The following is a 27,409-nucleotide window of genomic DNA, read 5'->3' as shown; positions in this document are numbered from 1 at the left end:
GAAAACTTGTACAGTCTTCCTGTACATGAAGCATCCGTGACATTTCAATATTTAAGATCAGTGGATACTGTAGTCCACTTTTCCAAGTATATTTGTACAAATAACTGCAACAAAATGGATTGAAATGAAGTGTTTTGTAAGAAGCATGGTTTCCACTAGGATTTTTTAAAGCTATGGTAGTGGGCTGCCGCTGTGTCGTGCTGCTGCTGACTCTACCATTTTTTTTTCTCCTTTTTTAGGAAAAATTGCAATTTTTTTATGACGTATTTATTTATTAACTAATTAATTTAACTTTTTTATGTAACAACTAGCAGATCATGATCATGGCAAAACTGTTGATTTCATGGCAAAGTTGCTGAGAGCACTGCCAACATTTAAACTGCACTTTATTTACAAAGCACATCTCCACTCAATGTGCTCATTTGTCATTAAATACTGGTGTCATGCTGGAATAGAACACTTATGAAAATACTAAGAGGTGAAGCAAATGTTATTTGGTGAACTACTCAACATCAGCTGGCGAGCTACCTGTTGGAGACCCCTGTGATAGCGTCACTGTCTAAAGCTGGACACGCTACGTGTTTCTGTTGCACAACTTCAACACACAGCTAGTGTTTTGAAGACACGCCGTAAGTATTATAATGATAACAACAGAGCAAGATTGTTAAGTAACACTTTAAAAAAGTAAGTTGTGATGATGCTCGTAGCTCGCCTGTGGGACAAAAATGAGCTAGCTCGATGCCGCCAGCCAGGCATGTAAACGAAAATGGCAGAAAGTGGAATGAGATTGAAATGTGAGCGATCACACACGCTGGCATAGATAGGCTTAGCATGTGTCAATTGACTACACATTTTACGGGCTATTGTTCATTTTCCCCAAGTCAACACAAGACGTGTCCCGTATCGGGTCACACATGCGCAAGTGCCAGCAAGGCAGACAGGCGATTCCGGTGCATGCTTAACAGAATAAAGCGCAGTGAAACATTTTTATGATATTTGATCGTTTTCAACCTAATTGTGGTCAATATTTGCGTAAATAAGTTACATATGTATCCTTATAACAGATACAGTATATCCATTCATACAATATATTACTTTTTTTTTTTTCAAACCCTCATTTTTAAAGTGTAGCGGCTTTTATTTTGTAGTGGTGCACCGCCCCAATCAATTACATGTAGTGGAAACCCTGAGAAGGCAAACCATATACCGATACTGTTTTGCCCCCACTGCGGAAATAAGGCGTTTTTGCTGCAGAAAACGCATCTCGTTCACCTTAAGTTGGTAACAATCTATAAATACGTGATGATATGGGTAAAATATACAACATACATGAGCCACTGTTTAAAAAAAAAAAAAAAAGCACACAATTTTTACATGTTTATGTCTTTACGCTTCCCTGATAATGTTTTCTCGTCAATTGTTGTCAAAAAAGAAACTTATACAATCCATTCCAGAAGGTCCAACTCAAACCGAAATGTGTAATCCAACATTGTGTCTGAAATTTGACCAGCGAGGGCCACATAGTGAAAAATGAAAGGATGCAACTTTGCCACTTTGATATTTAGTAAAGCAACTCATGTAGATATGCTAACAGGTTACAGTATATACTGTATACAGTATTTCAAGAAACAAACCACATCTCAGCTTTGTCATATAGGTGAAAAAGCCTATTATTAGTATCAACTTCACTCTTTGCTCTTTTTTCCCCCATTTTTGCTGTTGTTTGCTTTATTTTCCAAATATTTCTTCATGACCATAGTTCATGACCATAGGTGAGGGTAGGAACGTAGATCGGCCGGTAAATTGAGAGCTTTGCCTTTTGGCTTAGCTCTCTCTTCACCACAACAGACCGATGTAGAGTCCGCATCACTGCAGACGCCGCACCAATTCGCTTGTCGATCTCGCGTTCCATCCTTCCTTCACTCGTGAACAAGACCCCAAGGTACCTAAACTCCTCCACTTGGGGCAGGATCTCATCCCCGACCCGGAGATGGCATTCAACCCTTTTCCGGCCTATGGTCATGAGCTTTGGGTAATGACCGAAAGGACAAGATCGTGGGTACAAGCGGCCGAAATGAGTTTTCTCCGTAGAGTGGCTGGGCTCTCCCTCATAGATAAGGTGAGAAGCACTCGGAGAGACTCGGAGTAGAACCGCTACTCCTCCACATTGAGAGGAGCCAGATGAGGTGGCTTGGGCATCTGGTCAGGATGCCTCCCGGACGCCTCCCTGGGGAGGTGTTCAGGGCAGGTCCGACCGGTAGAAGGCCTCGGGAAAGACCCAGGACACGTTGGAGAGACTCTGTTTCCCAACTGGCCTGGGAACGCCTCGGGATCCGCCGGGAGGAGCAGGACGAAGTGGCCGGGGAGAGGAAAATCTGGGCCTCCCTGCTTAGGCTGTTACCCCCGCGACCAGATCTCGAATAAGCGGTAGAAGATGGATGGATGGATGGATGGATATTTCTTCATAAATAATCTTTGTGTAAAAATGTTTTTGTAATATTTTGACTTTATTCCCATAATATAACTTTTTCCCCCAACCTAATTTTCCAATAGTTGGATATTTTGTTTTGTTTTTGTTTTTCATATTATGACTTTAAATTTAGTTGTATTTTTAAAAAATATTTCAACTCTGTGCTACTAAAATTACATTTTTTTGCCTTATGGTATTACTAGTTAATTCTCATAATATTGCGACTGTATTCTAGTAAATTGTTTCCATTTTTGCTGTTGTCTTTTTTTACATTTTCCAGCTATTTCAACTTTCTTCTTGGAAATTTTCTTCCCGTAATTATGACTTTATTCTCATAGTTTGACTTTTTTGTCATAACTTTTTCTGCAACTTAATTTTCCAAAAAATTACAGCTTTGTTTTTTTTCCTCATTATTATAGAACTATAATATTTAAATATAAATATTTCAACTTTATGCTATTAAAATAACATTTCTTGTCAATATTATGTTGTTCTTGTAAAATTACGACTTTTTCTCGTTGGATTACAACACTTTTCTCAACATTTGACTTTATTCATGTAAACTTGCTGCTGATTTTTCCATTTTTGCTGTTGCTGGTTTTTTTATTTTTCTTGTTAATTATATTTCTGGAATGTGCCGCAGGCCGCAAATGGCCCCCAGGCCACGCTTTGGATACCCCTGCTCTAACCTAATCACATTTTCCCATAAGGAATAATGTAAATCCAATTAATCTGTTCCACAAAGCCAAAGGTTTTTATAGTTTTACATATAGAAAACACTTTAAATGCGTATAAATGACAAAGGGATCAATAAATAATGTGGCAGCAAGATTAACAAGGACCCCACCTTCCTGTTTTCTATGAGTTATTTCTTGAATTCATTAGTGCGTCTCACCTTACCATTTTGGCTTATTTTGCGAGAGAAAAGCAGAGACTTGTGGTGTAAATGTGTTAGCCAGCAAAGAACTACAGAGTCGACCGCTGATGCCATCATAGACGGGTGACAGAGCTTCTTATTTCCGTAGGCTGCTAACAAGGATGTTTTTGTGGTGAAAAAATACATTGAGAACACAGCTGGGCTGACGCAGTGTATTAATAATAAGACAAGACGCGCGCAGTAGTGTACATTAACCGGAAAACATGCAGAGGCAAAATTTTGGCGTTAACCAAAAAACATGCTAACCGGGGCGTATGCTACGTTTTCACAGTTGACTGTTTTCAGTGTTTACTGTAGTCGAAAAGGCTCTTAGACGAACGGAAGATAAACAACAGGCCTCAGCTCAAGTGATTCCGCCGGCGAGGCCGAGGAGGGGGGCGTGGCCTGTTTGGCGTGACGTCACTGTGCTGAAGGCTCATTTACGAGCAAGGAACCTGAATGAGGTGTTTACTGCACCTTCCAGATGGCTAATCTTTGTTATGACTCGGCTGAAAAAACATTTCAAACAGATAGGGCGGACGCGGCGATAACGGATGTTTACGGCTGGCCGCTGTCTTGTTTTTTTTGGTCGTCACCTTGACAACGATGACAACGGGGTGCTAAATATGACAAACACTCGTCAAGGTAGTTTCAAGGCTAAAGTCTGCTAAAAGAATACGTTCTTGGTTGGTTTGCAGAAGAAGCAGTTTACTTGCCATGATTGGTCGCCACGGAAACACAGCAGCGGACAACCTTGCTGCACGTCTGTCATTGCCCATCAGTGATTCTCTTGGATGCTTCAAGCCTGCTTGTTAATGTCAACACGTCGTAAAACCATCATGGTGTCAAGTTGAGGGAAGTACTTGAGAGATTATGTGAAAGCACCAGGAAGTGGAAAAACACAGGAAATGGTGACCAAACAAGAGCATCGACTAAACCATATTACAGCTGTTTAGTTATCAGTGAGACAAATTGTCCTGACCGCATCCCGCTGAGAAAAATAGACCATAAGAACTAAAGGACTTGAGTGACTCTGGCAAGAAGATGACTACCATGTAAGGCTTGCATAAAAAATCCTAAACTGTGTCCCAGCAGTCAACTGGGGCAGCGGCCTCATGGGAATCCCAGACATCCTGGTCTCCGGCCATCTCTTCCTGTTCCACCAAGGGGACACCGAGGGGTTCCCAGGCCACCTGTGAGACATAATCCCTCCATCGTGTCCTAGGTCTACCCTGGGGCCTCCTCTCGGTTAGACGCCTCCCTGGGAGACATCCAGGAGGCATCAGAACCAGATGCTCGAGCCACCCCATCCTGATCCTCTCCAGGCCAACCAAGCTCCTTACCCAATTTCTTAGGCTGAGTCCAGCCACCCTACGGAGGAAACAAATTTTGGTCGCTCATATCCGTGATCTTGCTCTTTAGACCCAAGCCTGTGACCATAACTGAGGGTAGGAATGTAGATGGATTGGTAAATCGAAAGCTTTGTCTTCCCGCTACGTTCTCCGGTACAGCAACCGCATTACTGCAGACGCAGCGCGATACGTCTGCTGATCTCACGCTCCAGCCTTCCCTCACTCGTGAACAAGATCCCGAGACACTCCTCCACCGGGGGCAAGAACTCACTCCCAACCCAAAGGGCGCAATCCGTCCATTTCCGGCTGAATTTGGAGATTCGGAGGTGCTGAGTCTCATCCCAGAAGCCTCACACTCAGCTGCGAACCGTCCCGGTAAACGCTGAAGGTCACAGCTTGCAGTAACAAATCTGCCCCAAAATGTAAAACTCTACTCTAGCTGTAAGCTGGCACATATAGAAGAATATAAAAAGAACCAACATATTCAACCCAGAAGCCATTTTGGTTAGGAATGTTGGAGTTGTGTCAGGTCATATGCCACAAAGGCTCTTAACTCATTCAATACCAAAGACGTATTTATACATTTTTATAAACCTGAACGCCCGACCCCAAAGATGTATTTATACATCTTTTACGTTTTTTTACGCAAGTGAACACTAATAGATGTCACTGGTAGAGCAATTTTAAACCATGAAATCTTCCAACAGGTGGCAGAAGTGCATTTGATAGGAGCTCGGCATGGATCTTTTACATGTAAAAACATGCTCAAACAACCCTTTTTTGTGTTGCTTATGTTGTGAGATAGTTGTTTTCATATTTGAGTTGTCACAAAAGCAAAACATTTGCTGTTTTTCTTCCTTTTTTTGTTGGGAACTGATATTTTCCTGAAACTTACCAATGTTCTACTGCTGATGACTAAAGAACGGGAAAAGGTAGAAACAAACTGATGATTTCTGATGAAAGACGAGAGACTAATCTTTCTTTTCGTAGGTTCCATGTTTATATAGCCAGAGAACACAACAGTCTGTGCGCCTTGTCAAAATCGGCGAAAACGGTCGGTGCTGAAGGGGTTGTCTTTTGAAAATGTCTGGGATTTTTGAAAATGTCTGGGATTGAATGAATTAAAGTATATTTTACAGGTTTTTGGCTAAATGTAAGATGCTGAATACGTCAGAATGTGTACACAACCAATGCATTCACCCCAGATTCATTTTGGTTTGGTATGTTTGAGTTACACCCTATATTATGCCAAGGAAGCTCTTTAAAAGTGTATTTTAGAAGCTTTTGGCGAAACGTAAGCTGGTAAAAAATAGCAGAATATAAAAATAATCGACATATTCAACCCAGAAGATGTCATTTTTTGTTAAGAACGTTTGAGTTACATCAGTTTGCATGCCACAAAAGCTCTGTGTAGTGTTTTACTTTTGGTGAAATGTAAGTTTGTAAATACAGCAGAGTATAAAAAGAATCAACGTAATCAACCCGGAAGCAGCAATTTGGTTTGGAATATTTGAGTTACGTCACATGAAACGTCACAACAACTCTTTTAAAAGAATATTTTAGAAGCTTTCGGTGAAATGTAAGCTGGTAAATATAGCAGACTTTAAAAAGAATCAATGTAATCAACCCAGAAGACAGCGATTTGGTTTGGAATGTTTGAGTTACGTCATATGATACATCACAACACCTCTTTAAAAGTACATTTAAGAAGCTTTTGGTGAAATGTAATTTGGTTTGGAATGGTTGGGTTACGACACGTAGTATGCCACAAAACGTCTTTTTGAAAATATATTTTACAAGCTTTTGGTGAAATGTAAGATGGTAAATATAGTAGAATATAAAAACAACAAACATATTCAATCCAGAAGACGCCATTTTGGTTTGGAATGTTTGAGTTACATCCTGGAGTATATCACGAAACCTCTTTAAAGTATATTTTACAAGCTTTTGGTGAAATGTAACATGGTAAATATAGCAGAATATAGAAAGAACTCATGTATTCAACCCAGCAGATGGCATTTTGGTTTGGAATGTTGGTTATGTCACGTAGTATTCCGCAAAAGCTCCTTTAAAAGTATCATTTAGAAGCTTTTGGTGAAATCTATGATGGCAAATATATCACAATATCAAAAGAACTGACGTATTCAACACAGAAGACAGGATTTTGAATGTTTGAGTTATGTTTCGCAATATGTCACAAAAGCTGTCCAGCCAAGTCCTGGCTTTATGTTCTTTGCCTTTGGTCACATGACAAAAATAGCAGCGTGAGCCGGACCTGTGCACTGAATCACAAGTGTGAAGGCAAGCCTTGATGACAAAGTTGTGCTACATGCAGGAGGCGGTTATCTGTGAAGGATGATGCAAATAAGGAGTGTTTGGCCTTGGCGGAGGTCTTCACTCCACCGAGGGCTGTTTCAAGGTTGTGTAAGAAGCAAATAAAACACAAGGAGGCAAGAAAAAGCCTTTGGAAAAAAAGTCACAATATGATTTAATATAAAACACTTTAAATGGACCATCATGAGGAGTCCGTGATGAGGAGTACCACCCGTCCACCGTGGCAGCGTGGCGCCTTGACAGCAGCATACAGAAAAGGACTTAAACATGCATTTACTACATTGTACAAAGTCAAAAGGGAGAAACCAGGCCTTTTTTTTTTTTTTTTTTTTTTTAATATAATTTTTTGCAGATATGGGCAGAAAGTCTCTGCGTCCTCTTTGAAGGTCCCAGGAGTAAAAAGGGAAGAGGGAGGGTTTCAGTCTTGATAGGTGGGCATGTACACAGGTGTCCATTAGTTAGGTGTGCGGCACTTAGGGATAAAGCGCCCGTCCTCCCTTTTTTAGACCGTCAGCTGAAGGGAAAGCGGAAACGTTGTGTAAGGCAGGAAATTGACTCAACACATATTTACAGTCACAGTTACGTATCTTCAATGTCAGTGCGGCTCCTTGGCGGTGGACCCCCACCAGCATCAAACACAATCCTACATTCCAGCCCTATACTCTCTACGTCCTGCCCACAATCACACTCACATTCACACAACAGATGCCACGGAGGTGACGGAGGTCACCTTATTGTCTTCGGCCCAGGGCTGCAGGTTCTGCAGGGCGTACAGGGAGGAGTTGTGCAGGCAGAGCGGGTCCGGCTGCAGAGGCTGGCTCAGCGTCTTTTGGAAGGCTTCCTGCTGGAGCTGCAGCATGAGCCGGTTGGCCTGCTGCCTCTCCGCCTCCCTCTCCTCCGCTGTCTGTCGCCTAGCCCGGTAGGAGAGACCGCAGGAAGCGTTAGGAGCGCTTTTTTCATGGATTGTTAGTAAATATGATCATGTTTTGCAACACTTTTATCTGGCCAGCAATCTCATTTGCTCAACTATATCCATCAATCTATGAATAATCACATCCAATACCGACATTCACAATTCAGCATTCGCAGCCCTGCAAATTTGTGGATTTTTGGTCAAATTTTGAGACTTTTTTTCCCCCCAAAATAGGCTGTTTTTTCATAGTAAACCCAACTCATTCACCCTAAGTCAGTCATAATATATAAATATGTGATAATACAAGTAAAGCAAACAGCATACGTGTAAAAAAAAAAAAAAAAAAAAAATTTTGCATGGTTTTTCTCAAACGTCGCGATTTTTCGGTCCTTGAACGCACCATAGTTGTGTGCTGCGACTTGCTACACGGCGACGCCATCTGTTCATGGATCATCTTGCATTATCATTCAAGAGTAGTGAGTAGCTATACATCTTTATACTTTCAATGCGTTTATTAAGTTACGAGGCATATTTAGCGATTACACATGTATTGTGTTAGGAGTGAACAATGGCAATTGAAGAGAGAAGAGGAGGGTTCTATAATAACTTAATTTTTAATCATATAAAAATGGGAACAGACACTTTTGTTGCAAATGTTGATGCAAAATCTGAGAAGCTTGCAGGTGGATTTTGAGGGGGAGGTGTGGACAATTTTATGAGCATTGCAATTATTTGCAGTTTTTTTGCTAGCCATTGGCTGGTGGTCCCAGATAGTAACCGCCCCCCAAAAAAAGAAATTAATATTGTAAATGCTTAATGCTTTTCTAGGGTTGTGTCAAGGGGAAATCCGATGAGAGGTTCATAAGGTTAATAAAACTTGCATGGAAGAAGACAAATCAATACTATCCATGCAGAAATATTATTAGTTAGTATAGGAAACAACACATGCGAGGGGAGGGGTGGTAGTCTTTTCTGTTGTGAGGAACAGAGACGATGAAGGTCTCACATGCATAGACACCCAAGGCTATTTGAATCAGGGGTTAAGCATTTGGAGGACTTGTTTTGGAGACAAGAGGTCTCTGGCCTAGTGGAATAACAAAGCACATTTTCTTGGTGGGCTCAAATTCTTGAAATTATTATTTTTTAATTTTATTTCAGTGAAATACCAAATACATTTCGTTTTTTATGTTAATTGAATAGGGATTTTTTTTTATATAATTCTTTTGATCATGTGGTATTTGATCAAGCTTGCGTTCATGTCAGCAAAGTTGCTGGAAATATTTGAAGGGACACACTTAAATAATAGTAGGAGCGATTAAATGATTTAAAAGGTGGTATGAATTTTCTGTGGGTTGCATGGTATGGAAAAGGTTTGTAAACAGCATCTTAAAGCAATGGCGGCTTAATCAGTGACACTACGGGGCAGCAACCAGCAGGAGGTGCCAGGTTACGAGACGAGTTTTACTATTGCTGCCTAACTGGGCAACAGGAAAAATCAATTTACATATTTATATTTCATTGTTATTATTATGTAAGGATTATTGCGTTTGTATTTTTTGTATATTGCTCTTGTATTAGATGTCATTTTTGTTTGTTTTTATTTATGTATATATTTTCATTTGACATTTTTAATTGTTTTATTTTTTCTTTTATGTTTCTTATGTTGTAAAAGTGGCCTGTGTCTGTATTTAAAACTCATAATAGGGGAATAAAGAAACCACAGGAGCCATGTTGTTTGGAGAGAAAGCGGTATATATTTGCATTTACACATCTTCGCCACCTGCGCCGCCATGTTGGGCTCGGGGCGAGATGACAGCTGATGGCGCTGAGTGACAGGTGTTGGCGAGGGAATGTGACTCAGAGGGCAGGTGGGAGGATCGACCTTACACATGTTAACACAGACGCGCATCCTGTACGTCGTGTCGGGAGGCGCTAAAATGACAAACATCTGCATTTGTTCAGATTCTGCGTTTTATTTTATGAACAAAGCACACAGGTTTGACCTGCAGCTCACTTCAGCCTGCATTACAGCATAACTGCGTGTACGTTTAGCTTTTTTCTGAGACTTTAGCATTACTGTGTATCTCACTATATTGTAGCGTAGAGAGGCGTTGCTGCTGGACTGCCCAGCATGCGCTGAGGGCAACTTGTAAATAAAAGTTAATGTTACGTGTTTGTTAGCGTTTAGTCGTCGTATACAGTGGTGGTATAAAGTGTTTGCCCCTTCCTGATTTCCTTTTTTTTACATGTTTGTCACACTTAAATGTTTCAGATCATCAAACAAATTTAAATATTCGTCAATGACAACACAACTGAACACAAAATGCAGTTTTTAAATGAAACCTTTTATTATTAAGGGGGGAAAAAAAAAACAAATCTACATGGCCCTGTGTGTAAAAAGTGATTGCCCCTCCACCCGTTAAAACATTAGATTAATCAAGATCTATCAATGTGGAAAAGGTTATAAAGCCATTTCTAATGCTTTGGGACTCTAGCGAAACATGGTGAGAGCCATTAGCCACAGATGGTGAAAACGTGGAACAGTGGTGAACCTTCCCAGGAGTGGCCAACCAACCAAACTGACCCCAGGAGCGCAGCGACGACTCATCCAAGATGTCAAAAAAGACCCCACAACAACATCCAAAGAACTGAAGGCCTCACTTGCCTCAGTTAAGGTCAGTGTTCATGACTCCACCATAAGAAAGACACTGGGCAAAAACGGCCTGCATGGCAGAGTTCCAAGACCAAAACCACTGCTGAACAAAAACAACATTAAGGCTTTGGGAAAATACTCTGTGGTCTGAAGAGACGAAATCTGAACTTTTTGGAAAGTGTGTGACCCATTACATCTGGCATAAAAGTAATGCCGCATTTCAGAAAAAGAACATCACAGCAACAGTAAAATATGGTGGTGGTAGTGTGATGGTCTGAGGCTGTTTTGCTGCTTCAGAACCTGGAAGACTTGTTGTGATGAATGGAACCATGAATTCTGCTGTTTACCAAAAAATCCTGAAGGAGAATGTCCGGCCATCTGTGGGGTGACTTCAAGCTGAAACCAACTTGGGTTCTGCAGCAGGACAATGATCCAAAACACACCAGCAGGTTCACCTCTGAATGGCTGAATGACAATCACTTTCACACAGGGCCATGTAGCTTTGGATTTTTTCTCCCTTAATAATACAAAGTTTCATTTTAAAACTGCATTTTGTGTTCAGTCGTTGACTAATATTTAAATTTGTTTGATAATCTGAAACATTTAAGTGTGACATGTATGTATAGATAAATGAACGCATGGGAAACGCTTGTGTTATGTAGTGTGCAGTGTATATTATAGTGTTTATAGTGCATATTCCACACATTTTCAACCAGCCTAAAATAGCAGACATGCATTGTGTGGGTCTTCTTTAGGCAGCAAACTAGTTAAGACCGAATCAACAGTGCCTCTGCTGGTTGAAGCCAAGTGTTCCACTCATTCTGGCTTAATTGTTTCAAGTTGCGTTAACAGTGGAAATGAAGTCCATCTGAAAGTTAGATTCCATTTCATATGTAGGAGTTTCTATTGGTTTTCAGTTTCAGTGTCTTCAATTTCCAGCGTTCTTTAACCAGTGAATGTCTCAGTAATCAAAGCTTTACAATCCGGCTCGTGTGAAACGCGCTAATGGCAAGAAGAGAAAAATCATTACGGCAGGTACAGGGGCTCACGCAGGCGTGCTCGCCAACCTGCGTCCATTAGCCACACGTTATTGCTAACGGCATTATGTTAATCCAATTGGCTGCCTGCTGATTCGATCACCGTCTTGTTAGGTAGCGTGCTGGTCATGCAAAGACATCCCTCATGTTCGGCCTGCCAGGTGCAACGATCCGGCGACGGCATAAATCTTAGAAAGTACCAAGGCCGGTTATTTGTCGTGACACGCCATTTCGTCTCTTTATTTTAGGCGAGCTGCCGTTAGTTTGTATTGGAGGAGATTCTTGCATTTAAATATCATCTGTAGAGTATTCCTTTCAGTCAGACAAATTGGCCCAAAGGTAGTGTGTGCGCCTGTGTTTTAAAAAATGCTTATTTTTCACACACTAGCGAGGAGTCATGCCATCTTTAAGCTCACATCAAACCACGGTTGTAGCCAACTGGAAACAGGTGCAAAATGGGACAATTGTTTCTGAATATTGAACAAAGTGAATCTGGTCCTGTTTCATGTAAATGACTGGTTTATTAAGAATTTAGTCCATCATGTAACATTTCATGGACTAAAATGTCCCAAAATAGGCATCATCTACTTAATTATTTGACAGCAACCAGCAGAGGGCGTCATACACTCAGGTCAAGTATATTTGCTTGCACAGACCTAAAATACAGATTGTACACAGTCGACCCCTGCTGTTTGTGGGGATTACTGTCCGAGACCACCTGTGAAACGAAAACTTGAGACTGGGTAACTTGCTGTTACGGAAGCGTACGCCGAGGCTTCCTAGCATGCCTTGCCGGGTTATGAACGCTAGTACTGTTTTGCATGTACAGTCATCCCTTGTTTATTTAAATCATATTAATAAGCGTTTTCAGACATAAGTGAATTTCTGCAAATTAGGCTTCCTTATTTATAACTGAAATATTTTCATACAGCATAGAAAACCTGTTTAGGACCCTCTAAATACAGTTTTTAACATTATTAAAGCCCTGTAGACATTAAGTAACACCCCTATAGTCACATTTTCACTCCTAATACCCAACATAGTAAACATAAGAGTCTCATCAATGTAACGTTACTGACACCAAGTGACCAGTGTAGAATCCTACATATCCTCACAAAATCTTTGACTAATAATAGGCCTTAGTCAACCACGAAACAGTAATGATATACAGTATTAATGAATATGTATTATTTTAAAAAATGTGACATAGTGAAGCTGCAAAATTCAAAGCAAAGCAGCAAGAGATTACTGGACATTCAAAGTTTGGTTTTTCACCAATGTCCAAATTTGATGGGTTTTAAGATTTGCATTGCTTCTTGTATGTGGGGATCCACTTGTTGGGACTGGCCCTTTTACAGGGCGAAAGTCCCTCCCCAGATTATTTTATTGCAACAGCTGAGAAATGAGTCTACGAGTTTCAAGAACAGTTTACAATTGAATTCAAACAGGAATAGATGCAAGCAGTTGTAATGCCAGCGCTGGAGAGAGTGATTAGCTGCCAACAAAGGTCTCACTAAGTCCCCGACGAGGAGCCCTTTTTTAGTTGTTTGGGATATTAGTTTGAACTGGCTCCAGTCAGTCTCAGTTTGGTCAGCTAATTGCTCCTCAGATAGACATAAAAAAGTGGCATATCTAGGAGCTGTCTGTGTGCAGATGAGGGTGCATCGTTTTCCTCTGTGGTAGATAAGCACGTTGCCGTACTTTGTCTAAAACAGCGTGGAAAATATTTCATTCCTAACAGTCCCCCTATTAACGTGATCTTTAGTCATCCGAACGCACTGTAGGACGATATTATTAAAAGCCAGTGGTGTCCAAAATGTGTCCTGGACACATAGTAGAAATAAAATTAACCCCCCCAAAAAACCCCAGCAAAAATGGGGGAAAAATGTAGCAAAATGTAAAGAGAAAAAGTTGAAACGTTGATACCAATAAGTAGGGGTGTCATAAGACACTCGGTTCACGAGACGAGACGATACACGAGGTTGTCCCTACAAGATGAGACCAGATTTTAACATTACTTTTCAGAAAAGTCACTCATATTGGTACATGTTTGTATATTTATCAGGTATACGTTTTGAGTGTTAAGTTGCTGTGTGATGAGTTTAGCGTTCTTTGTAAGATGAAACCGTGAGTCAGAGTCAGTTATATTGAGTAATGACCTCTGGCAATTTCCAATGGGTTGACAAGCTCTTTGTGAGTTTTTTCATAGCTCGTGATTGGCTCCTGTCAAAGAGCTGCCTGGTCCTCGAGGACTCATGCGCGCCACAATATGCCATTTTATGGCGTGGACATGTGAGGCTTGTAGTTCGGTGCGGCTTATATATGTACATACAGTATATGTGTACACACATATATACAGTATATATATACAGTATATGTGTGTGTATGTACATATATACACTGCTCAAAAAAAAGGGAACACTCAATTCACACTCAGTCAAAAGTGCTGCGCCATTATTCAAACTGTCCACTTACAAAGCAACACAAATTGACAATTTCACAATCTGTTGAGCAAATGGAATAGACAACAGGTGGTGTGTTTTTCCACTTTAATTTTGAGTGTGACTCCAAATCCAGACCTCCATGGGTTAACAAATTTGATTTCCATAGATCATTTATGTGTGATTTTTGTTGCCAGCACATTCAACTTTGTAAAGACAAAAGTATTTGTTAAGAATATTTCATTAATGCAAATCTAGGATGTGTTATAGATGTGTTCCCTGTATTTTTTTGAGCAGTATATATTTGTGGACCAGTGCGGCTTGTACACTGGAATAACTAATGATAACATAAAGCTTTGTCTTTAAGCATATATAAAGTATTTTTAGCCTTTTTACTGAATTTAAAAAATATGTAAAAATATCAAAGTCGGCTCCCACATCCTTTGATTTTCAGTATTCTGCACTCTCTGGAAGAAGTTTGGACACCCCTGCCTTTAGCATTTAATGTGCGCAGTAGAACACTAAACTACAGATCAAAATGAAAAATGCCAGTTTTTGAGTGGCTATGTCATAAAAATGGCTTTTAAAAGGTGCAGTGGCTTTATGGGCGGGACACCGTCATTGGATTTATCCCTCGTTCGCCTCCGAATCATTGCCAGCGGCGTCTGAGAGTGCGGGAATGCGCAGCCAGTGAGAGTGTCTGAGTATTGCTGTGGACAGCAGCTTCCTAAAAGGCCTTTTAGGAGGCTCCAGTAATTGTGCTTGGTCAAGTGAACTGGCCTCCGCCGCCCGCCCAGCTAAGCAAAAAAGGTGTTGTGTTGCACGGCGTCCTTCAAAACGTTTCAACCGCACGGGCCCATTTTGTGCAAAGTGAAACATCAGACGCTACTTTGGACTCAAACAAGACACGTGCTGAGTGTCCATTTAGGCTTAAATCAAAATGAGCACACTGCTTTTGATGGTCACAGTATGAAGGCGGGAGATCTTACCGCCATTTTGTCCGCCTGTTCTGGAACCACGTCTTGACCTGCGCGTCCGTCATCTTGAGGGCCTTGGCCAAGGTGGCACGCTCGGCCGACGCCAGGTACTTTTGGCGGTGGAAGCGCTTCTCCAGCTCGCAGATCTGCACCCGACTGAAGGAAGTGCGAGGCTTTTTCCTCTTGGGGGGCGTCCGGTTCTGGTACGGGTGGCCGATGCGGCGTGTCACCGAGAAGGGCGACAGGGCAGCTGGAACGGGGCACGGAAATGATGATTTAAAAAAAAAAAATTTAGTGAACAGAAACAGATAAAGCTGGGTCAAAACATTAATTGGACTTCCAGAAGTGGCTTCCATAAAACCCAGACAAATCCTGACTTTAGAGGAAGATAGAAATAATTTCCCTCGAGATGACTTTGTTGACTCAACACAGCTTGACTGGATGAAATTATTGCCAATTTTCTCCTAACTCAGTCAATTTGGGGCATCTGAGCAAAGTGCTAAATGTAGACTATAACTTTCAACTCAAGTCAACGTTTCTGTCATTTCAACAATTTATTCCCGATTCCCCGGAGGAAATTCTGGACACAATAAAGGAAGGACGATACTGGAAGTCTTTTGTTGGAAGCGAAAAGGTAGTAGGTAGGTTTTTTCGAACGCCCCTGTATGATTTGGTTTCGGCAAACATTTAAAAATGTAGCCTGCGTTCTCGATTTTTGTACAATATTGCACATAACAAGCTAGTCGGTTTGCCCCGTACTGTATCGTTCCACGGATTGGAGCGCCCAAAGCACCCTACGCATTGCTGACTCGCAGTTAGACTGCAGTCTTCACCAACAAGAGTCTTCAGTAAAAGTCAATGAAGAGATTCCTTTGATGTCCTATGGGAAAAATTGCTGTGGTGTTTGTACGATTATGGGGGTTTTTTTGAACAAATTAATAACAAAAACCGATGTTTCACTGTTGGTACTAAACGTGTTCCGGGTCGTAGGAAAATAACATTTTCATGGGCTCAAATTTCCTTATTTTTCATTGGTTGTGAATCTAAGGTCCTGTCCACAGGGTAACACTCCTGAGATTTGTTTTTTGGCGGGTTGAAAAAAAATGTGTGTCCACACTGTGCCGGATTAGTAAATAGTTGCATCCAGATGGGAACTGATCACTGAGTGAAAACGATGTAATACAGGGGTGGGCAAACTACGGCCCGGGGGCCACGTCCGGCCCGCCAAGCGTTTGAATCCGGCCCGCTAGTTGTTTCCAAAGTATTTAATATAAACTTTAACATACGAGCTGGCAACATGACCTGCAAGTAGTCAATCTGAGACCACCTTTTGATGGTTGAAGTAGCTTTTCACATGCAGCCATCCAGAAAACTACCTCACCCGTGGTGCCAAACACACACAAGTTAACCCGAACACGAACACTAACCCTAACCCAGCCCTCCTAACCCTAACCTTAACCACATATAGCGGATTGTATGACACTTTTACAGATAAAATAAGACAAATAATTCCAGGTGGACTGTTAGAATTATAAGCTTAAACTAGCGTGTGTGTATCAAATATGTAGTCTGGCCCCCCGGCCAACTTTGTTAACTCAATGCAGCCCGCAAGTCAAAAGGTTTGCCCACCCCTGATGTAATACATTAGACACACCTACGTGTGGCGCTGTGAACAGACTCGCAGACGGAACCATGTGACACGGCAAACCATAGAAGAAGAAGAAAGAACGCATGCGCATAAGTCCGTCGTTTTGGAGGCAAAGAAGGCAAAATATCAGGAGAATGTCGACTGGGGTGAGTCATGTCCGTTGAAATATGCAGATATTATTTTGGCTTGTCGTCAAAGCTCACTTCTGGTCACGTGATGGCAATGGGTTGGTGACATCATCGTTTTCCTGTTTGCTGTCTACACGAAAACGTTTGCGTGTGGATAGCCCCGAAAATGAGCACTTTTCTTGTGTTTTTCAAGATATAATAGTAGTTCGACTCAGTTGCCTTTTTTTATTGGCTTGTGGCATACAGAAACCCCTCGTTTTATTGCGATTCATTGGTTCCAGGCCCGACTGTGATAAGTGAATTTGCGCAAAGAAGGATTCCTTATTTATAAAAGGAATATTTTCATACTTGGAGCACAGAAAACCTGTTTACAAACTTCTAAATACACTTTTTGACATTAGGTGTCACTTTTACACCCCTTTATATCCCTAATGCGGTTACTTTCCGAGACAAAAAAACAAGAAATAGAGACTCTAACTTCCTGTTGTGGAGGTGTGAGCACGGGCTTCCCAGCATGCCTTGCGGGTTATGAATGCTAGCATTGTTTTGCATATGCAGTCATTCCTTGTTTACTTAAATTATGTTTATAATCTCTTCCAGACATGATACGTGACTTTCCGCAAAGTAGGATTTCTTATTTATAATTATAGCATATTCTGGTAGTTAGAGCATAGAAAATCTGTTTACGACCTTTTTAAATACGGTTTTTAACATGATTACTGTAGAGACCTCTAGACGATAAATAACACCCCTAAAGTCACTTTTCACCCCCGTTACCCAATACAGTAGACATAACAAGAGAAAATAAGACATAGTGTAGACTCTCACCTGCTAGCATCGGGAGAGTTCCTTTTTTTTACTTCTGGTTTCTGTACGGTACTTCCTGCGGTGGCTATTGTCTCACCAGTCTAATATTACTGACACCTAGTGACCAGTGTAGAATACTACATATCATATAGGTTAAGGAACATCACGTGACACAATTTCACATTCGAAAAGGAGACAGTAGAAGCAGAGCTTATCTGATCGGAGGCTATCATAACACAAAGCTAAGATGTCACCTTTTGACCTGCATTAAGCGGATTTTTGTGCCTTACAGTAAATAATGAACAAAATAGCAAATAATGTATGTCGGACATCTTTGTGGCAGGATTCGTCAAAATGAACGGAATGTGTTCCTTAGGTCAGAACTTTGTTGAGGATTTTTGCGACTTGGTTGTGAGGGTGTTTGGGTGAGGTGGTGGGAGGGACGGGTGACTCACCTGGGCAAGCCCCCTTTGGGAAAGAATAGTCTGCAAGAAGGCCATTGCCGTCTCGCAGGTGAGCGAGCTCGGGGTAATAGCATTTAGTTAAAGTCTCCACCGTGCTCCAGACGGGGACCCTGCCGATGTCTCCCTTGGGGAGAGGGCAGAGGGGCCCGGCCGCCCCCGCCCCCCCTGCGGCCTCTCGTGCTCGGCTCTCCTCTGCCTGCTCCCCTAAAGGAAAGGGAGACACAGTGAGCTCCCCGCATCTGGAGCACAGCAGCACCGACCCGTATAATCACATGACCGAGACGCCTGAATGATGAACACAAGCTGCTTCAATCACATTTTCTCTTTCGGCTGGCGTTTGCACGGGGACATGTCTGCCATTTAGGAGCCTAAATGACAGGTAGCATTGTTGCAAATATGATCATGATGAAGCGCACCAGATTCTGGAGCTCATTTATCTACAAATATAAACATTCCATGCTGTAAAACATCAGTGGATAACGGACAGTGACAAACAGTACAAGTGTCATTTTAAAAGTCTATCACTTTAAAACGCTCATAAATCATAAAAACATTCATCCGGTTACCGCAGACGCTCCAGTTAACGCTCTATTCAAGTATACTGTTCTATACTCGCCGGGTGCGTGGCCCTAGTTTTTCTTCTCCACAAGTTGACAGGCGCTGCATTTGAGGTATAAACAGCAGCTTTATCTAGCTCTGCATGCACTTGAAAATGTTGCTACCCATCTGTCTCTTGCTGCTGTGTTGTGCAATGTACATGTTAGCAGATGAACCTGAGATATATTTTCCTTTCCCACTTTCTCATGCACTCCAAATCATTATTATTATTATTATTTGCCTTTTAGTTCATGCATGCTATGATAGGTCGTAAAAACCCTCAAAACCATTATTATTATTGTTATTATTATTATTATTGTTATTATTGTTGTTGTTGTTATTTTTGTTATTATTAATACAATATTTAATTTATTTAGCATAATCATTATTATGTTATTAATATATTATTTATTCTTATATTTACTATAGTAAAACAAATGTATTTGTTGTATTTAAATGCTTTTACTAATGAATAATAATTAAATACATACAGAAAATAATCATCATTTGTTCATTTATTTAAAAAAAAAAGCATAAAATTTCAGTGCATTCTGTATGAACGCAGTTTTTTTATGCAAATTTGATGGATATTTTTCTTTAAAATGTCTTGAATTGTGAACAAAGCATGAATATAATATATATATGTATTAATATATACATATATATGAATATGTACTGTATGTAGTACCAATACAGTAATCCCTCACCACCACCGCTGAATATGGCTTATTTTTACTCCAAAAAATATGCACATTTAAGCACATTAGACCTATTTTCTGCCTAAATTAAGCATTTTTCAAACACAAAAGTGGCCAAATGAAGTGAAATACAAATACAAGGCATTCAGAAGATGCATTCGAAGACGTTGTGATATGTAGTATTCTACACTGGTCACTAGGTGCCAGTAATGTTACATTGATGATATTGACTTTTTTTCAAGTAATCCCTATACTGTATGTTTATTAAAAACGTCCTACAAAAAATTCTTAATATGTGCCGTAATTCACAGTCTATTTTTCTTTCTTTCAAGCTAGCGGTGGAGCTAATTTATGACCGTGTCTAATCTCGTGATATCTTCTATGCTTCAGAACTACTACTAATCATTGAAATACTGTGCCGCTCGCATGTCAGTAGCTCATTCTTTAGCAGGAGCCAATCACGAGTCATAAGGGGGCTCTTGCGGAGCAGGAGGTCATCGCTCGATGTAACAGTCTGACTCACGGTGTCATCCTACGAAGAAGGCTAAAATCATCACACGGCACACTCAAAAGGTAGCTCGTAAATATACAAGGCAAGTACAAAATACGAGTTTAAAATAACAAACAACACTTCCCGTAATGCATTTCGTCCCAGCAAAGCAGCTCATTGGCCAATGACAGCCATGAGTGCCCAGCGGCCATGCCTGGCGGGCCACCAGAGGGAGCTCTGACATCACCATATTGAACTTTGTAGTAGCTTTTACTTATATTCTCAAAATGTGCTGATTACTAAAGTATCATTATTCAAATGTACAATACAAAAACAATATTCAACATTGACCACCTAATACTAAGTAAACACATTCATATCACCAAGATTTTTTAAAATAAATACATTGGCTACGGTTTTCTCACATGGTTAACATGTATGACTCAAGTATCATTTACTGTGACAAAAAATCGTTTTTTCCAGTGTACAAAAGGAACAACAACAAGGATGCTCTTTATTATGTCTTGGGTGTGCCTTATTTTCTCTTCTGTCTACCACTTTGGGTAATAGGAGTGTAAAGGTAACTATAGGGGTGTTATTTCATGTCTAGAGGGCTCTAATAATGCTACAAAACGTATTTAGAAGGTCGTAAACAGGTTTTCTATGCTCTGTCTATGAAAATATTCCATTTATGAATAATGAATCCTAATTCGCGAAAACTCACTTATGACAGTTGGGTCTAGAGCTGATAAACGGGGGCTTACTGTATATATAAATGGTTAATACCCTCCTGAAAAGGTTACCTTTGCAGTCTAGACTACAGTGCAGTATTTTATGAATATGTAATGTGATATGCGCAACTTTATAATAAACAATTTGCTGTCTTTTCCCCTTCGCTTAATACTGACAAACATGGAGGAGCTTGTTGTCATTTAGTCTTCCTGCCTGCTTGGTTGCCTTTCCCGTCTCAGCGTGTCCTGGTATTAATAACCACTTATCTCCTGCATCATAAAATATCTATGAATCCTGTCTATTTTGTCAGCTGTGGGTAAACAGAAGATCAATACATGTAAGGGGATCGTTTTGGGCCATATAGATCCACTCCCCGGCCACACTCCCCACGATGCCTATAAAGCAGAGCAACAGAAGATGAAACGGCTGCTTTCTTTCTTTCATGTCCTTCTTCTGGTGCCATCCACAAAAAAAAAGAAAAAAAAAAAGGCCCAACTGACGGCGTGAACATCTGCACGGCTGTCGAAGAGGCTATTTGGCGTCCCCGCAGGAGAAGCGGAGACATTCCCGAGCAAATTTGTGATTTCAAGATGAATTGCTGCAATTTGTGCGCGGCGTCAAATGAAGGCAGCGTAAATGACAAGCCGCATATTGCACGCATGTAATTACTATTCCTAATCTCCTGCAGTAACTCCCTTTTTTTAATAAGAACATCATCAGGTTTCACTGCGCATAATTGTGGAAATTGTAATCGTATCCTGCTAGGATTTCGTTGGGGACTTGGGTGGGATTTTCATCATTAGTTTTAGTCCCCTTGATGCCAGAATCTGAATTTGGCTATTTCCACTGTGTTTCACGCGGGGAGGAAGGCATGCAGGGGTTAAAACGGGCATTGGAGGTCAGCGTCTCACTTTGAAGGTCGCACGCTAGCGGCGAGAAGGCCTGTGGGGGCTTACAGCAGCACGGTGAGCCACGTAATGCGGCATTAAACGCGATTTGGGGGCCATCTGTGCACGCAGTGATGGAGCAGACACATGGAAACCGGCAAGAGGCCTTGTAGTGCCAAAAGACTGACCCCTAAAGTATTTTTAGCACTTTGTAGTTCCATTGCCATTATACTTCCCTGTTTGTAGCATCAAAGCTCTTTAAAAGTCAGGACTGGCATCCTTTTCCTTCATTTTTATGTGCCACACCCCAAAGAAACCATGCACAGCCAAAAATATCTCAACGTTATGAATTTTCAACAGCAAAAATTAACCTCTGAAAATTCCCAAATCCACATTTTCTCACCCTCAGATTTATGCAAAAAAAAATTAAAAAATGCTAAGCCCTGAAATCTAATTTGCAGCCCACGCAACATGACTCTAATGCAAACTCAATGAGGCTCTTTTAAATGTTGAAAATAATCGCCAGAATTCCAATTACATGAAGAATGTTGTGCTAAACTACTGCAAGTGGCCTGTAGAGCATTAAATGTGAATGCATTTTCTTCTGTACAGCCTTAAAAAAACCACACACACACACACACACACACACACACAAAGCACAGAATATGTTTCCATCTGAAAGAGAAATAAAAGTGTGCAGGCCGGCTAACACAATTTAGCATATCACCAAAAGGAAATGCCACCGCAGAGAATATGTTAGGCTGTAATAAAACCACTTATACTTAATAACACTTCTCAGTGACAGGGCCGCTCTCCCCCACTGCGGATATTACCTTTTGCAGGCAATCTAATAAATATATCCGTGAAGGATTCTAAAGGGGGATATTGAAATAGAACATGAACATACATTGCTATTTATTACACCCGGCCTTGCAAAAGGCAGCAGGCTGTCTTTTCCGCACGTTGAGAGCATTTAAACTGTTTTTCTTTTGTAATGTATGGCAGAGGAAATGGATGTGATGGGTGTTCTGTTTATTGTCACTGGGCTCCTTTGCGCTATTGTCTTATTATTTCAACATTTTACTGCATTAGACGCTCGGTATTGTGCTGAGTGATGATTGTGTAATCGGATAATGTTTATAATATTAAAAAAAAGGTGGAAAATGTGAAATAAATAACTACTTTTAAGCAGAGCGCTTTTTTTTAATGATTGAATTGATTGAATCATGGCTTTCAGAGTAAAATTCCTCTTTTAAAAATGTATTTATTTACTTCTGCATATGTGACTTTTAATTATTTTTCTTTAAATATGTACCTCCATAAACCAAAGCAAATAAAAATGCTTAATTGACTAGTTAATGGGTTTTAAAGTAAAAATGTTTTAAAATATATTTTATTCACGTAGTATTGTTGCCTCTCTCCCTAAGTCAGCTGGGATAGGCTCCAGCATAGCCCCGCAAACCCAGTGAAGACAAGCGTCATATACTGCAGAAGATGGATGTTGTCTGCATGTCACATTTTATTTGTTTTTATTTCTATTTTTCAAATTATTTTTATTTATTTCAGATAAACTCAATCAAATCACCTCCTTTAAAAAAATATACTGTAATATTTTATGAATATATGACGCTTTTTTAAAATATAGATATATATTTAGATTTTCTTTTTCAAATTATTTAATTGATTTTTAGAGTAAGACTACATCAAGTCACCTCTTTAAAAAAATGACGGTAGTGTTTTATGCATTTTTAAAATATAGGCTCTATATTTAGAAAATATTTTTGAAATGATTTTAGAGTGAAAATTAAATCAAGTCACTTTTAATTACTGTATTTTATGCATATGTGATGTTTGTTATATTTTCTACATTAAAGAAAAAAATGGTTTTAATATTGTATTGATGTCATGCAATTCATAGCAAAACTAAATCAAGCACCTCTTTTTAATAATGTCTTTTTTACTGTAATATTTTATGCATGTGCAATAAAGCACCTCAAGCAACCTCTTTTTTTTATGTAACAACACGAACGCTGCATGATTTCATGTTGTTCGCTTGTGATCAATACGTCGTGTGACAAGCAAGGAAATAAAAAGCGTGTGAGTGCAGGAACTTAAAGGTGTGACGATGAGGAAACTGACAAAGCTTTTTACACTTTTTCACTTGACTCATCGCCCCCACCTTGCCACTTCATTATTCATCACATATAGAAGAGATGGTCAATATTTCATGAGGGGGGGGGGGCTGCATGTCTATGATGCTCTGATGAGTTTCATCTTCAGAAATGTGACGTCATGTGACACACACACATAACACTAATTAATAGCACAAATGTCATTTTTTTCCCCCCGAACAAATAATAAAAACCTTCTGGGTAGTAGAATGCTTTATCCGTACAGTAAAGTAAATATCTAAATAATGTATGCAAACTGTAACCAAAGTTAACATTGCAATGTAAACAAAATGCAAGGCAATGCATTTTTACCGTAATTAAATTCAAATTCAAAAGCATAAAATTACAATAATAATTAATAATAAATAATAACAGCAAATGTCTTAACTGTTTCCTTGTCAATGAAATACTCCTGCGGTGATCAATTGTGCACGTCGGTATTTTACAGTAAATTAAAAAGCAAACAAAATCTAAATGGGATTTAAGAACCAAAATACGGAACTGTAGAGCCGTTTCCTCCCCTCGTCTCGTGCATTTGACGTCATTGCAGCCATCTGCACACTTTTAAGGTTTTGCAGGATATGTGCATTTTAATGCAGGTAAATGCTGTTTTTTTAAGGGTTTGAAGGATTATATGTGCATAGCAATGCAGGTGAACGCTGTTTTTTTCAGGTTTACAGGTTTGTATCCGCTTTGCAACGCAGGTAATTGCTGTTTTTTAAGTGTTTGAAGGTTTATATGCTGCATGACAAGGCAGGTCGTTGCTGTTTTTACCTGAATAAAATGGTATTTACCTGTTAATCTGTCCTTTGCAAACCTCCTGCTGCTCTCCATCCACGGGAAGGTGAAATTGGCATTACCCATCGGCCCCATGCCGGGAACCGGAGGTATACCCGCAGGCCCGATGCCGGCCTGGTGCGCCGAGGGCGGCTGATGGGGGGCGGCGGCGGCGGCGGCGGCCGTGGGAGCCGTTGGGGGCGGCATGGGCCTGTGAGCCGGAACCCGGATCACCCCGCCGGCGCCGGCCGAGTTGACGTTGACGTTCATGTTCATGCTGACGTTCATGTTCATGTTGACGTTGTAGGAGCCGGCCAGGCCCATGGAGCAGGCCGGGTTGTAGACGCCGTTGTAGCCGTTGCTGTAGACGTTGGAGGCGGCCAGCGAGTAGTCCGTCTCGCCGGTCCTGTTCGGGAGCATGCAGCCGCTGGACTGGTCCGAACTGTTGAGGATCTGGTCGATCCCGAAGCTGATGGGCTCGTGCTGCTGCTGGTGGGTTTGGTTCACCTCCTCGATGCCGGTGTGCTCCATACTTTATTTTATGCAATTACAATAAATGATGTTCTTAAAAAACAACAACAGCAGCAAATAAATCAAAGCTCAGTGTTCTCTTCAAAGCAATCTCAAGCATCCACACCCGCCTCAGTGGTCCACAGGAACATGTCCGGCGCGTCAGAGGTCCAACATGTTGCCATCATTGGCGTCCAGCAGCGTGTTGGACTTTAGGAGACAGCATATTCCATCTTCAAGACGAGCCACAAACACTTACTGACAAAAATCCTCGCTCTGGGGTGAGCAGGTCCCCCTGAGAGCCAGCATGGGCCCTGAATGGTGGTGATGATGATGATGATGATCCAGATCCACAACCAGAAGCAAAGCAGCCCCTAAAAGCGAAACCATGACCCGATTGACGTGAATTTTAATTTTGCAGGCTAGCGCTGTAAGCAAGGTAACTTGTGTTGCGTTCAAGTGCAGGTGAGAAGAACATCTGCGGGGGAAAGCTGCCATTCGGCCGAACCCTCCTCCTCTTCATCCTGCTCCTCCTCGTCTTCATCATCCTGCTGCCGGCGAAAGTGGACGTGCTCTCATCTCTTAAAGGTACAGCATCTTTTCTTGCTCCTCTGCAGACATGGCGGAACCAAGTGCGGTGTTTGTGTCCTTTAATGATGCTGGAGGCCAGCATTCAACCAACCATCTCATTATTATTACATTACATTCTAATTGTATTATCATTATTATTAGCAGTATTCGTTTTATTTGGACACATGACGCCCCATTTACAAACAAGCAGGTAGAAAAAATAAATACATTAAAAAAAAGTTTCCTATTTTTGCTTCCTGTCACAATGTTGCAGATATAGTTTAATATTATTTATTTATTTGTTATTGCAGTAATGCTCACTAAGATTTATTTTAAGAAAAGACATCACGCATTATCTTATGATTATTATTCATTATAAATTATTTACATTAAATACAATTATTAAAAAAATATATGTAAAAAATATGATAAAAAAATTAAATTATATTTGACAGCATCTTCCTAATTTTGGCCAGGTTGACTGCACAAAAAATATTTTAAAATAATAAATTTTAATTTTTTTTTAAGTGACAAATTTTTAATGGTGAAAATAAAACAAACCGTAAGTGATACTTACATATACTGTATGTACCATAATGTATGTACATATGTGCAGAGGCATTAGCTCTCATCGTGACGTCATGATAAAAATATATTTAATTAAAAAAAATGTATCTTGTTACTGTTTATTTTCAATGTGACGGTCTAAATGTGTTAGATTTTGCACCAAAAAATCATATTTAAAGATCAAAACAGAACATCTATTTATTGCGCATTGGATTAATTGCGGCGCGTCGTGACGTCATCAATTGAACAGGAACCGACCGGAAGTGGTGGATCGCCGTAAATTAGGCCCGTATAGATATATAATAGATAGATTGGCACAAATGATTTAACCTTCCCACTGCACGTGCAGCGCGACGTGGCCTCAATTCAATAAAGATGAAAAATGAGTGATAATAAAAGCACGACACGCGGCGAGGGAGGGAGGGGTGGAGGGGGGCGTGGGGGTGAGAGGAAGGAGGGGGAGGGTGTAAAAAAACAAATTTAATATATCACCGTTTTATTACGCACTTATTTCACTTTGGGCGCGAATGGAGATATGTCTCGGCTGCACGAGGTGGCTGCAGGGAAGCATAAAAATCAATTGTGTGCACGCGCGGCCCATATCAATAACGGCTGGCTGCTATACCACTACCACTCTTACTACTACTATTATTATTATTATTATTATTATTATCCTTACAGTTATGGGCTTTTTACATGCTGTGCGCCTTAAAAATAGCAGAGGCTGCACGCGCTGTGCGTCACTATTACGTTGTAAACAATTACGATGTGCAATCTTTTCATGTTTTTTTGCAACATTTTTTAGCTTTCCTGCATTTCCCCATCAGTGCTGTGCAATGTTAGCGTCTTCATTTACGTTACGTTGCATTGGAAAGTCATTACAAATTTATTCATTTAAACTCCTAATCATGTTCTTTTTCCCTTAAGTAGCTACTTTAGTCAATAGGCTACGTTGTACATTCGATAGCTAAGCCTCTCATAATGATGTCCTGCTCGTGAGTCTTTTTTTTTTTAGCACAAAAGCAAAATCTAATGCGATCCAATACAACAACAAGACTTGCGCCAAAAATACTGCTAATCATAATAAAGATGATAATCGCGGTTGAGTTTTGCTCGAATCCTTTGATCATCATCATCATCATCATTTTGCAACTGAAGCAGGAATTGTTGTTGCTTTAATGCGAGCTCACGTGCAGATGGGAGTCGTCATGCTTAACCTTTTCACCTCATTTTGTCTCTCCATACTGTACCTGTGTGTGTTTTAATTAAA

At 40.5% G+C, this 27,409-nt stretch overlaps 1 protein-coding gene and 1 long non-coding RNA gene across 4 annotated transcripts in view; one reads left to right on the top strand and one right to left on the bottom strand.

Moving 5' to 3' along the window:
- LOC129189996 (uncharacterized) overlaps nt 1-25,030 on the top strand; it is a 32,190-nt gene extending 7,160 nt beyond the window's left edge. The window contains exon 3 of the long non-coding RNA XR_008572911.1: nt 24,800-25,030. This is a non-coding gene — a long non-coding RNA (uncharacterized LOC129189996). The remainder of the gene's footprint in view (nt 1-24,799) is intronic.
- tlx2 (T cell leukemia homeobox 2) lies at nt 6,912-25,578 on the bottom strand. 3 transcript variants are annotated; one of them, XM_054792259.1, is made up of 5 exons: nt 24,510-25,575; nt 18,132-18,344; nt 15,106-15,343; nt 7,803-7,983; nt 6,912-7,586 (listed from the first exon to the last, which is right to left on the bottom strand). In XM_054792259.1, exons 1-5 carry the CDS (start codon nt 25,021-25,023, stop codon nt 7,575-7,577), a joined length of 1,158 nt encoding a protein of 385 aa, XP_054648234.1. In that variant the 5' UTR covers nt 25,024-25,575; the 3' UTR covers nt 6,912-7,574. The 3 variants fall into 3 exon arrangements, with proteins under 3 accessions (XP_054648234.1, XP_054648233.1, XP_054648235.1); XM_054792258.1 differs by lacking the exon at nt 6,912-7,586 and having other exon boundaries at nt 7,636-7,983; nt 24,510-25,578; XM_054792260.1 differs by lacking the exons at nt 6,912-7,586; nt 18,132-18,344 and having other exon boundaries at nt 7,636-7,983.
- Nucleotides 25,579-27,409: the final 1,831 nt, after the last annotated feature.

This window comes from Dunckerocampus dactyliophorus, chromosome 11 (genome assembly GCF_027744805.1).
Source record: "Dunckerocampus dactyliophorus isolate RoL2022-P2 chromosome 11, RoL_Ddac_1.1, whole genome shotgun sequence".
In the NCBI taxonomy this organism is placed as follows: domain Eukaryota; kingdom Metazoa; phylum Chordata; class Actinopteri; order Syngnathiformes; family Syngnathidae; genus Dunckerocampus; species Dunckerocampus dactyliophorus.
Note: the sequence above shows the minus strand (reverse complement) of the source record. Positions and strands in the feature narration are given on the sequence as shown.

Bases quoted from the DNA above. Each gene is read 5' to 3' on its own strand.
- tlx2 (XM_054792258.1), bottom strand. From the start codon at position 25,023: ATGGAGCACACCGGCATCGAGGAGGTGAACCAAACCCACCAGCAGCAG. The intron at 18,345-24,509 runs GTAAATACCATT...CCTTTCCTTTAG, and splicing joins TGCAAAGGACAGATTAACAG to GGGAGCAGGCAGAGGAGAGC. The intron at 7,984-15,105 runs GTAAGATCTCCC...CTACCGGGCTAG, and splicing joins AACAGGCGGACAAAATGGCG to GCGACAGACAGCGGAGGAGA.